This window comes from Sander vitreus, chromosome 3, assembly GCF_031162955.1.
Source record: "Sander vitreus isolate 19-12246 chromosome 3, sanVit1, whole genome shotgun sequence".
Lineage (NCBI taxonomy): Eukaryota > Metazoa > Chordata > Actinopteri > Perciformes > Percidae > Sander > Sander vitreus.
In genome coordinates, this window is record NC_135857.1 from 9672100 (window position 1) to 9685201 (window position 13102).

The 13102-nt window shown below is 43.3% G+C and overlaps 1 protein-coding gene across 2 annotated transcripts in view; it reads right to left on the reverse strand.

Annotated features, from left to right (window-relative positions):
• Positions 1 to 473: 473 nt before the first annotated feature.
• The window catches only part of LOC144515243 (nectin 1b-like), an 87220-nt gene continuing 74591 nt past the window's right edge, over positions 474 to 13102 (reverse strand). For both annotated transcript variants that reach the window (XM_078245911.1, XM_078245912.1), the window contains exon 6: positions 474 to 2677. In XM_078245911.1, coding sequence (XP_078102037.1) covers positions 2175 to 2677 — 503 coding nt within the window. In that variant the 3' untranslated portion in view covers positions 474 to 2174. The remainder of the gene's footprint in view (positions 2678 to 13102) is intronic.

A 13102-nucleotide genomic window follows, 5' to 3' on the forward strand; every position in this document is an offset into this window, starting at 1 on the left:
GTTAACTGCAATATTGTTCCTGGGTACTGTGTGCCCATGAACTCTTTACCTCTGTCAATACTGACGACACTGACAAAGTGTCGCCTTTTCAGCTGCAAATGAGGACAAACGCACTGCAAATTGATACAGAAAAAATAGCAAAATATGCACATCCACTCCAACACAAAAACATGCATAAAATAAGGCTTAATATAGTATTTATATTGTTCAGAGCCAGCCAGGTGTGTCGTTTATATCCACGGATTTACTCCTTTGTTCCTGTTTTATCTGATATTAGACATTGAACTTTTTTTTGTTTTGTTTGAAGCAAACACATTTTGCTAATTGTGTCATGGACCTCAATGTGGAGGGGAGAAACAAGTCATTTGCTATGCTAGCATCCACTGGCAGTCATTAACAATGATTTAAAAAGCCACATATATATTTTTATATGGCTTATATATATATATATATATAATATATATATATATATATATATATATATATATATATATATATATATATATAATGCCATCTGACAGCCCTATTGGCAAATTCAGATGCCAACATTAAGATAAGGACAGCCATTAATTCCTTTCATCCCCCAAACACCTACTAAAATTCATTTTAGAAAGAAAGAAAAAAAAAAAAGATGGAAAAAAAAAAAAACCATCATGAAAGCAGCAGGTGACTTATTATACTCCAGCATGGCCACCGTCATATTTTCAATTCCCTTTACATGTTCAAATGTTCTCTCTGCAGACGCAAACAAAAGCATCTGTTGACATTTTCCTCCCATCCGTGTCCTTTGTGTCCATGGACGACGACTCTTTATAGAAAAACAGATGTTGGTGTAAGCGGGTGGGGGGGGGCTTAAGCCAATTCTTCAGTACACAGTCACATAATTATAAGAAGAGACAGAGTTGTTGTAGGGAAACTTCCCAGCCACTTTTCTCTCACATCCATTTGATAAAAGAAGGGTTAGAACAAATCATAGTTATGATAAATCATTTTACACGTTTCATTATAGTGGTAGGATCGAGAGCTTGCGTACACAGGTCAAACCTGTTCAAGTCGAGTGACAATCGTGACATTTCAGAGCATTGTTGAAGGTTTCTGTGGATGCTGAGACACATCAAACCTCTTTTGGACATGATTGGGATGCACCACTGAAAAAGTAGAAATTGTTGCAGCCCTTCACTCCCCCTGTTATTCCAATTCACTGATGTGGAAAATCAATTCAAATCAAATCAATTGAAATTCAGGGAAAGAATTGGGGAAAAAAACACTCAATATTCATCTGCCACATGGCTCAGTAGACTGTCTCCCTCTCAGTGAAAAAACAACCCAAGCCTATTAACACGAGGGGGGTATTAGCATGTCTTTGGAACACAGCAATAACACATCTGCTTTTAATGCTGCAAATATACAAAAATGAGTCATTTCATGGACGCTAACCCCAGTGAGAAACAGGAGAAATGATACAGGTGCTGTTTGGTGGCGGCGGCTTTTTTTTTCTTTCTTTTTTTTCTCTGAAACATTTGACCACAACATTACAAACACGTAGCACTCCACCTGTAATTATGTCAAACAGTTAACTCTCAATTATCTGGTCACTTTGAAAATCATACAAAAAGACATTATAAAAAATAACAATAAAAAAAAAGGCAATGGTTATAAAAAAAAATAATAATAATAATCGCACATCCAGTGTAGGACTTTCACAAATGTGCTCAGCAAAAACAAACCTCAACCTGCAGTCTCTTTTTATACATTTAATACATTTAGAACATGGAAAAAGGAAAAAAAAAAAAAAAATACACAAAAAGAATATTACACCAGTATGTAACCAGTAATTAAGTAACCAATCACCTCCCTGGACAACGAGTCCATTTACATACCTTAGTTTGTATTCTTTGCCCATTCACCTGATGGAACTGATACCAATGCTGAGAAGTTGATGTCGCTAGCACGTTAAATAGACGCTTGCTCTTCTAATTGAGATTAGTTGGATGGGGTTTGATGGGGGGTGGGGGTCAGGGGGAAGGGGGGTACTAGGTGGACCAAAAGAGGGAGCGGGACTGTGAAAGGGTTGCAGTGTGACGAATGGGAGGGCGGGGTCGTGATGGAGGTGAAGGGTGCAGTGGAATGCAGGTTGGCGGGGACAAAGGGTTTGGCTTGGCGGTTGCATGCCACTACACATACCACTCTTTCTTAGAAATGACAGAGCCATCGGTCTGAGAGACCATATCGTCGGCTATCTCAGGTTCAGGGTCATACTGGAAGGCCAGAGTCCGCTCGTCATAATCTCGGCTCTCTCCTTCGTCCACGGTGAAATAGGGCCTCTTCAGGTCCTCCTGCTCGCCATCAAAATCACGCTCGCTCGCCTCAAAGCCCCCGGGCCCGCCGATCTGGGCGGGTTTCTTCTCGTCGTCCGAGTCGTCCGGGTACTGAAGGTTCTTGGGGATGGGGGGGTGGGCGGGCAGGCCGCCGGCCTTGCTGTACCCGTTACCGAACACGTGTTTCTTGGTGCTGTAGTCTCCTTTGAAGGTGCGCTGGCGGCGGCGCAGGAATACGAAGAGCAGTATGGCTGCCACGCCCAACAGGGCCACTCCCCCCACGGCGCCCCCGATGGCGGCGCCTGCATTGTGCGGCTCCTGCGTGATCTCGCCCCCGCGTGGCATGTTGTTAGGGAATTCTGGGTAGGAAAAGACAGATGGAAGGGAGTGTGTCAGTGCTCTGGTGGGAGGAGGTGCATTTGTGCAGGTGCAGATTGTTGTTCAGGAAAGATGAAGTAAGGGAAAGAAGGACGGAAAAGCAAAGGGAAAAGGAAGGACCCCCGGCCCCACGACAAACCCCCCCCCCCCCCAAATCCCTGAGGAGCCCTTACCGAGTGTGGCAAGGCCCCATCATTAACAGTCACATGCAGTTTGGAGAGAAATAAACAGCCAGTCAAGCACACAACACCATCAATGAGTAAAAGGATTGAAGAGATTAAAGTGTCAAAGAAAGTGTCATTAAAGTTAGTCAGCATGCATTAACCATCATATTTCTTCTCTGTTTGGAAGGTGGAAGAAAATGAAACAATTTCACAAACTGTGGAAGAATTAATTATTGTGGCCGATCAGTTAATACATTCAACTCTGCAGGTTTCACACAAGTCAAAGTAAGCATATTGAATGAAACACTGTAGCACAGTCCAGCGTAAAACAGTCAAACATGACATATAACCACCTTCATCGTTAGTGTAGCGGTAATGAAATGAAAGAGCACTGCCAGAGATGATTATCAGCAGCTAAGCAAACAGCCAGGATGCATCCAGAGAGCCGAGAAACATGAAGCTCTTTTTATTCAGGCAGCACACAGAGCACACAAAATATATGTTGTTCAGTCAGGAGAAAAGTATCAAATGAGTCAAAGATGTGCTCTAGTAGAGTGACAATGACTAATGGCCTGCTAGAGACAAACAATAACTCAGATGCCAGTCTGAAGACTGGGATTTTGCCTTGCAAAAATACAAACAAAAACAAAAACAAGAAGTTGTTTTAAATATAAAACCGCCATGATTAGACACCATATCTGGAGCTAAACTGAAACATCACATTCAATCCAGCATTTCAGAGAGCAACGTAGCCCAGGAAGGTGACAGGCTCATTACAGTTACAGTTATGTATAAAGCTATGTCCCTTACATACACACCTTCACTTGAAACAAAACAAATGGTGCAAAGCTCCTTGAAGCAAAGCGACAGAGGAGACATCTATATGAAACATGATCAAAGCCTCGAGGCGCACAGGTAGTGCTTGTCTAAACCTGCAGAGCAGAGGCACATTTAGCTTCAATGGCAATCTCTGAGTCCTCAGTAGAGAGTTGAGGGGGTGGGGGGACGGGACAACAAAGACTTAAACCATCCACTGAACAAATGGAGTGGGAGAGGTCTGAAAAAAAGGAGACTGAAACAATGAGGAAGAAAGGAGGAAGCTCCTGTTCACGCAGAGCAAACCACAGGCTACGGTATGCAACAAGGCATGACAAGTCAGATGAGATGCACTAAAGATTTACTGCTTTTAATACCAGTTCTGCCTACTGTTGTACTGATTTACAACTATCCTGTTATGACACGAGTCAATAGTCTGGTAAGCATAGATCTTACCACTGTTCATCAGCTGTCTTCTCAGAGATAATATCTGGATCTGATAACCATAAATACTGTAACACTCAGGCAGCAGACTCAGTTAGATTTATTTAGCTGAAACAAGCATGATGTTCTTCTTTTGATGTACTTCTTTCACATACATTTATATCAGCAAACATGTCACAGCTTAAGGGGCCGTCCACACGGAGACGTTTTTTGGTGGAAACGCACGTTTAGCATCGTTTGGGCCCCTTGTCCACACAAATGCAGAAAAAGCACTGCCTGAAAACGCACTTTTTTGAAACCGGGTCCCAGGGTGAAAAAAATTCGAAAACGGCTCCCTTTTGGCTTCGTTTGGACGGCGAAGCTGGCTTTTTATCGTATCGGTGATGTCATCGCCACACCCCTCGACCTCGTACCGCAGTCCTGCACTAGTGCATGGCCACACACGACTGCGGTGAAGCTAAGCGAGCATATCCCATCTCAATGCTCACTTCATCTAGCTAAATAGTTTGTCTCTGCTCCCTGACACCTCCCTCTGCTTTGCCGGTCCTGGATTCTACACAAGATATATTGATAACGTTATGTAGCTAACGTTAAACATCGCTAAAGTAGCTGACCGCTACAGCAGCGACGTAACGTTAACGTTAGCTGCTATGGTTAGCTAGCCATTTATAAAGTGGAAGCTAGCTAGCTAATCTGTCTGCTTATCAAATCCTTGAACGGATTATAGTAACTTTTACCACGGCTTATTGTAGAAAAACTGTGTAGATTATCAAAAAGACATTGGATCATTGATGTTTGTTTGACTGCCGATGTTAGCTAGTTAGCAGAGCTAACGTTAGCGCGCTAACGTTAGTTCTGCCAGCTAGCGCGCTGCAATCTAACCGATGGCAGACAGAATTGCAAAATAAAAAGCAATCCAACAGCACATTATACAATGTAAACAAAGACACGTTTCCTTGCGGAGGCCTTTATAAAATGAGGAGTGGTGAAAGTTATTATAGTCCATGGATGTATTAAGAGAATGTTAGTCTAGCTAGTCATGTTATGATGGGAAGTTAACTCTTTGTCTCCGTGTTTTGGTGAATTTATGTAGCAGAAACAGCGCTGGAATATGAAGTAGTGCGTTGAGTCATTTACACCTGGATCCGTATAGATGCAAAAATTCTTGAAACGAATCCAGGGAAGACGGGTAAAAAGAAGATCGTTTTGGTACGTGTGGACGTGGCCTAAATGTAACACAGGTGATATATGCACAACAAGCCTTGAATGTTTTCTCAAAAGCCCAGAATCTTTTAGCTTCCAAATCCCTACCCTGTCTATGCTATTTAACTTAAAATAGTAACATCAGACAATTTTGCCTCTTTTTATGTGGCAGATGTGTTCTGGTTTCAGAATGATGAAGACAGTTGGTGAACAGTCAGATACTAAACCGGATCTACAGGATGATTTTTTCCCCTGGCAACAATCATTTTCCCCAAATGATTTTTAGGCATTCTATAATCAAATGACATGAAAAATATTGCATATATCTGCCGTAAATGGAGCATGCCCCCGGACTCTCCCCCGAAGGTTAACAACATCTGGCTACGTCCCTGGTATGGAGATGTGTCAGCTGTTACAATGTAAAGGCAACAACGTGCAGAAAACATGGTTGTGTCAGTATAGGAAACTATTACATGCAATGATGGTTAATCTTGATGGGGAAATGCTCGTTCTGAAATTGGAAACTAATCATAATTGAGCCAAAATTAAGGTTTATGTTAAGCAATCCTAAAAAGTTCCTTAGAGATATTAAATTCTTTGTGCTGCCTCGCAGGAAGTCAAAATAGAGTCAAATCAGAACGTTCCTGCAATAACCAGCCAATCTGACAACCTCTGCCATCCTCATCATGCAAAACTAAAACGCCAAATTTCCCACATAGGCAGAAAATGATTTTTAAATTATTGCCCTAAACTGTTGAATCAAAACCATTACACTCGATTAGAACTGCCTGTTAGTGGAAAAGATAAATCTCTGCAGAACTCTGGTAGAAGGAGGGGATGGTATTGGGCCAAGTAACGACTAAATGCTCAAGCCTTTCCCCTCTCCTTTAATTACAATGGCACTCTATTAGTCCAAAGAGGCGACCTCCCAAACGCAGTCACTCTCTTCCGCTGCGCTTCCTCCGCGCCCTCTCTCCCAGCAGCGACAGCAAAGCTCTCCAATTTCTAAAGCGGTGCCGGGCACAGTCTCAAATATCAGCTCAGGTTTTAATCTGAGCACCTAATGGGATTATTCAGACACAGGCCTTCATTACACACATGAATGAGAGAGCGGAGCCAGGTCACCTCTGCTCGAGAACACACCCTCCTACCAAGTCCAGAAATCCACAGGATTGAAGGAGTGAAGAGAAAAAGGGAAAATGTTCTCTTGTAATCCTCTCCTCTACCATCAACGGCCTTCCGCTGCTAGGATACGTCTTCCCTCTGACCAGCCCCGTTAATCAAGCTTAATTTGGGAGCCCTTTGCCTTGCATTTCTAAGGTTGCCAAGACTCGATATTTACCACTAAGAGAGGTGAGAAACACAAGGCGAGGCCGTTGAACCTACAGAATAGTGGCAGTAAAAAAAGAAGATGCAGCGAGCCTTCAAAGGCACCTCCATTTCTATAAAGGATCAAGTGACACCACCTCTGACACCTGAAGAATGTGACTGCCAACGCTAATGATTGAAGAACATGTTATAGCTTACAAACTATAGACATGAAAGCAGCTGTAAACATTCATTTGCCTTTTACATCCGAGGAAGCCCCAGAAGTATGCCGTATGGAAAAGAGGAACTGGAGTATCTAAAGGAGTTATAAAGATGTTTTGCTCCAGGAACTGGAAGGGAGGAGCAGTGTTGTAGTCAAGACCACCTAGACCGAAGTCATCACCAAGACCAGTGTATCGAGAGCGAGACAAGACCAAGACTTTGAGGGGTTGAGACTGAGACAAGACCAAGACCACACCAGACCAGACCAGCGCGAGTCCTACACTGCATGACACGATAACATGTGGAAAATGCTAACCATAGTCACTCCTCAAATTGATCTGAAAGATCCACAATCCCATAAAAAAAAAAAAAAGGTTCTTCTTCATTCCCCTCTGTTATCGCCATAAGTTTATCATGAGAAATGCCTTGATAACATAATCAAAAGGCAGTTGTGGGGCGCCTGGGTAGGTCACCTGGTAGAGCAGGCGCCCATATATAGAGGTTTACTCCTTGATGCAGCGGCCGCAGGTTCGACTCCGCCCTGCTGCCCTTTGCTGCATGTCATCCCCCTTCTCTCTCTCTCTCTCTCTCCCCTTTCATGTCTTCAGCTGTCCTACAGTATATAAATAAAGGCCCCAAAAAGTAATCTTAAAGAAAAAAAAAGGCAGTTGTGGTCTTGACCGGTCTTGAAATAAAATCCTGAGACCGAGACAAGACCGAGTAAAAACGCGGTCGATTCCGAGACGAGACCGAGACCTTCAAAAAGTAGTCTTGAGACCGAGATCGATCTTGAGTAATACAACACCGGTGAGGAATGTTGGAAGTATTCAGGTAGCACTTCCTCTGTAAGGTGGACTTTAAAAGCAGAGAAAGACGCTCAGAAGCACCAGGAAACGCTCATCAGATCCCTTCAGTGCAGAGGAGGAACACATTGCTTTTATTTTGCAGGAGTCCCTGTTCCCACAGCGTTATCACTTCCGCTCTGTAGTTCGCAAGGTCACACTCTGACACCAGCTCCCGTCAGCCCACTGGCCTTATGCATGCATGAAGATAACAAAACGGCAGAAAAACTCTCCAACACGGTGGCTTTGCCTAGTCCATGTACTCTGCGAGTGTGAAGAAATTAGAGTGTATATAGTGTTAAACTAATCACATTACAGAAACACTAATAATAACACACATTTGAAATGGTCGGCGTACGCAGGGGTGTTTGACAGCACGGAGGAGGGAGAAAGTGTTCCACCAGCACGCCATCGCTACCGGCAACACCTGCCAACTGATAGATAAAAAAAGAGCTCAAAGCAGCACCACAGCCCTGACACTGTTCCAGGCAACAAAAGGCTGTGTCTATTAACACCATGCTGGAAATATGCAGATAGTGGGCTAACCTTGAGTTGCAACCACTATAATGTACTATTGAGATTAATAGGTGCCAAGATGTGCCATGGAAGGCTATAATTCAATCCAAAGGCACCATAGATTTATAGAAGGTAACGGATAGCATGACATACTGCAACTACGCTGCAACTATTGCTGTTACTATTGCATTAATCATACTATTTTAAACACTCACATCGGACTTGATCGATCGGATGATTTACTACCTCCAAATATTTCACTGACAAAATTTGTTTCCCTCATAACCCGATGAGTGTTCTCCCTCTGAGGCATTTGTTTAAAACCCAAGTAAGTCTTTAGGAGACACAAATGGTAAACAAATGCGGCACACTCCAAAAAAAAAAAGAAAGAAAAGCCTGACATCTTGTTGTGGGAAGGTCGGTGCCAGATTTGCGGCTTCAGAGAACAACATAAATTTGGAGTAGGGTTTTGTATTTCGGTGGAAGCTACAGTAGAAAACCACCAGCAGTGGCAAATGTTAAAAGATATGGAGAGGAGAGGGATGTCTGAAGCAGGGGAAGGGGGCTTTCAAAAGGAATAGAAACTGTATCGCAACTCTGTCCTGCAGGTACAGTTTCTGGGTGTGCTCCAGTCATGTCTGCACATGAAGAAAGCAGGAGAGAGACAGGTACAAACATTCCTGAGTCTTAGCGCAATCACTTGGACAAGTTGTTATGACAGAGGCTGAGAAAATGAGAGAGGATTTTCAAAGAGCGCTGCAGGGAGTGGCGTTTAAATACGACTAAATGAGGAACAAGCTGCAGACAACAGGAGATGAAAAGAAAATAGAAGGCTACTCAGAGTTGGAGGAGTGGCAACAAGGAGGGGAAAAAAGAAGATGGAGTGAGTGGCTTTGAAAGGCAGAGGAGTGACAATGGCAAATAAAGAATGGCGTAATGAGTGAGTGAGTACGGGGGGCGATCGGGGGAGACGCATTAACTCAGCAATTCCGACGATCCTCATTACTCCCCTGTCTGAATTTGCCAGTGGTCGTGAAGTCATGGAAATGTAATGCTGCCACATAGAATAAAAAGCTCACCACTGACAGGAATTTACCATGCTGCACGGGGGAGCCATTGCAGAGGAAAAAGCTCCTTTTCAAGATTCTAGATTTTTATTTGCCATTTGTGCATACAACAGTCCAGGCACATACTGTAAGAATTCTTTGTGCAGGCTCTTTGATTCAAGTAAAAAGAATAAAAAGAGTTATGGGCAAAGAAAAGCACACTGAGTAAAATAGAAGATTATACAAGGTAAATTAATTAAAATAAAATCAGACAAAAAAAACTTAGATACTATACAAAAGAGTGCAAAAAATATAATAATGTATGAATACTGTAACTGGAGGATACAACTATGGGGGATATTGCATTTGTAACGAGCATAAACATTGCAAATACTGCACAGTGGAATTTTTACCCTATCGCACGCTCGCCCTCCAAGTCTTGCCATTTCCTTCCGTTTGTCAACACATTTTCTTTCTGCTATCGCTGATTTTACAGACGCTCGCCTCATATGTAGGTAAATGCCACACGCGCCATTAAAACCTTCAGACTAGCGATTCAAAATCATTTCCCTGGCAAAAAGCGGACGGATAAGAGGCCCGGGATGTGCTGGAGGAGATAACGTTGTGAAATACTGGCATCACAGCGCTGGTGACATCATCTGTGGCGCGTTGTGGACATGCATCGACTTGCGGGACGTTCCTGTCAGAGAAACAGAGAGCGTTTCATGTTTTCATCTCTCTAGAGCACATGCAGCACGTAATCCCTTTTTATTTATTTATTTATTTATTTTTTTTGGCCTCTACTGGTGACCGAGGACTCGCAACATTTACAGTCTTTGAATTATGTTAGCGGTGGTTTATAGTTGAAATAAACAATGAAGCCATATCAAAAAGAAGCGTGACTAAGATGACCAATTCGAGCAGAGATCCCACATCAATGTTTTTTTTTTTATTGAAAGCAGTGGAAAATGCTTCTGTTCCCAAAAGATTTCAGAGAGCGTGTTTCAATGCCCTGCCCTTGTTGATACAACATGGTCATTTTGTGCTACAGGGGTTATAATAATCATTCTTAATACTCCTTTAATGAGCAATGAATATTTACACCAGCATCTAAACACCAATGCTCTTTTTAAGGATTGTGTTTGCTCATAGGGTAGCATTATTAATGCATCTCTACATTTCCCTGCTAGCCTGCGTGTGTCTGCAGTGCTAAGGACGGGTTATTGTGTCAACAGACACGCAGCAAATCTGCATGTTCAAAGGCGTTAGACCAGGAGACGTCGGGGGCAATGTTTGTTCTCCGCTAACTAACCATTATTTCCATTGTCGATTCATCTGTGGATTATTTCCTCGGTTGATCGATTAGTTGTTTGGTCAACAAAACGTCAGAAAATGTGGACCAGTGTTTCCCAAAGCCCAAGATGACGTCCTCAACTGTCTCGTTTTGTCCACAACTCAAATATATTCAGTTTACTGTCACAGAGGAGGGAATAAACTAGAACATATCCACATTTAACAAGCTGGAATCAGAGAACTTACTCTTTTCTTTTCATTAAAAAAATGACTCAAACCGATTTATCAAAATAGTTGCCAATTCATTTAATAGTTCACAATTTATCGATTCATCCCCAGCTCTATTCTCCGTACCATCCTACTCTCTAGCTTCTCCTCTGACTGTTTTTTTTCCCCCTGTTGTGGTTTTCCTGTCTCCCTGTTGTTATTTTGGAGCTGTGTGTAGCGAGTGAATCACCATGCAGCAGCTCTGGAGCCAGCGGTCAGACCCTGGGACAGCGTCTGACCTACTTCATCAGGCTCTCAGGGAGGCGTGACACATCCGACACCACACGGCTGGACAGCCAATCCCACTACTCCGTCTGCCCGCCACATCCCTCTCCTCTGCATATCCTCGGGAGAGCAGAAACAGCAAGCCATGCAGAAACAAATGTTGAGATAAATCACTACGATCTCAGCTGCTCTGCTCTCACATGCTCTCCCCTGGTGACATTTCCATTTCACTCCCACAGCCTGGCTAACTCTTCTTCTTTTTTTTTAAGAACCCTTTACACAGTGAGCATCCCAATCCTCCATTTTACGCAAAATGAGGTGCAGCCACAATGTCTTCCCCCCTCAGTGCCCTTCCTGGCACAGCACAACACAGGCGAGGCTTTATGGGGCGGTCTATGGTGTGCAAGCAAAGGGAGCCGCTCATGCTAATGTCTCATTTGGATAATGAGGTGTATTATGGGCAGGATCTGAGCAGCCTCTCATGTAGTGAGGACGTGGGGGCTAAACAGTCACAGTCACAGCCTGCAACACACAAACCCTTCTACATGTAGGTTTGTAGACGCCGGATCAGAAAGTTCAAGGGTGATGAAGAAGCTAGCAGAGAGCGCAGGGTAATGAAACGCTCCTCAACCTGCCTGACAGCATGTGTCTGCTTGAAGTGAGGGTGCAATGATATACAAGATATATACGCGTGTGGCCTTTGAATGTATGAATAATGCAGGCGGCGGCGTGAGAAGGCAACACTGCGATGTGCTATAGGGCACAAATTGAGACAGACGCCACCATGACAGGCAAAGACAAACAAATTCCACATTGCTATGGGAGCCTGTGCAAAGCTCATAATGTCTCTTGTCTCTGTCAGAGGAAAAGAAAAGAGACAAATGGCAGCGTGGAGCCGCTCTGCTGTTAGATGTCAGCAATATATCGTGCGATACTTGTTTTTATTCAATGACGTACTCGTCGCGGTCTCGCAATCACACTTTATCACACAGAGCGATCACGATTGAGAAAACAGGCAGACCTGGCACCACAGAGAGCAACATGTCTGTTTCTCAGCTGATAAAAAAATTATCCAGGCCATGGACACCGGCTGTTATTTACAGTTCACTTGTTTCTTTTCAAAGCCACTATGAAGAGTTTTGGATTGTTTTAGGGTTGGGTGGCAGCCAACCCCTGTGGACGATAGTTGCCATGAGAACCACCATGAAACGGTTATCATCACGTCCTTCATGTGATGTATTTCACGTTGAAACAAGCCAGTGAGGAATCAATCCTAAGCATCAGTTACGGAGCGAGAAGAAAGACGTGACTGTTTTCCAGGAAGTGTCCATTTCATGGGATCCTTAAAAACCCTCCATGTCACAGCTGTTTATTTATGTGGACAAGAGAGGGAACCCGAGAGTGATTTTTTAGAAAGAAATATTTTATAAAACGTACATTGAGGCCAATACCTCTAATAAACTGTCTAATAAACAATACATGTCTAATAAATGTCTAATTGTTGCTACAGATGTTCGATGACTATTATAGGACTACAGGAAAATGTGTGGTATGCATCCAGTTCAAGTTGCAATGCGTTTCTTTCCTGACAATTACAACATTTGATGTCATCTCAGAGTAACATCTCCTGCTCAGTCATTCAAATTTATGCTGAAAACGCTCCCTTTGCCGCTGCCAACACCTCGCTGCTGCTTTCCTGCCAACCCGGTGGCAAGCATTTGCAATCATTATATAGACATAGCTAATGTGTTTCTCGGCAATGGGCTTGTTTGCTTGCGTTGGTTATATGGAGCCAAAGAACTGTAAAGTGAGATTGGTAAATAAATGGTGAAAAAGTCAACGTAGGTAGTTTTTTTTTTGTTTTTTTTAACGGCAGCCCCGTACACTACCACTGTGTCTCAGTGTCTTTTATCATCATCGTAATGTAGGACTTGGAGGATGGGGAAAGTGACAAGCAGTGAACACACAGGCTGTTACACAGAGTCATGCAAACAGCATCCTGCCCTCTGCCTCTGCAACTCTCCTACTTCCGTTTTCCTGGGAGCCATTTCTGCAATCGA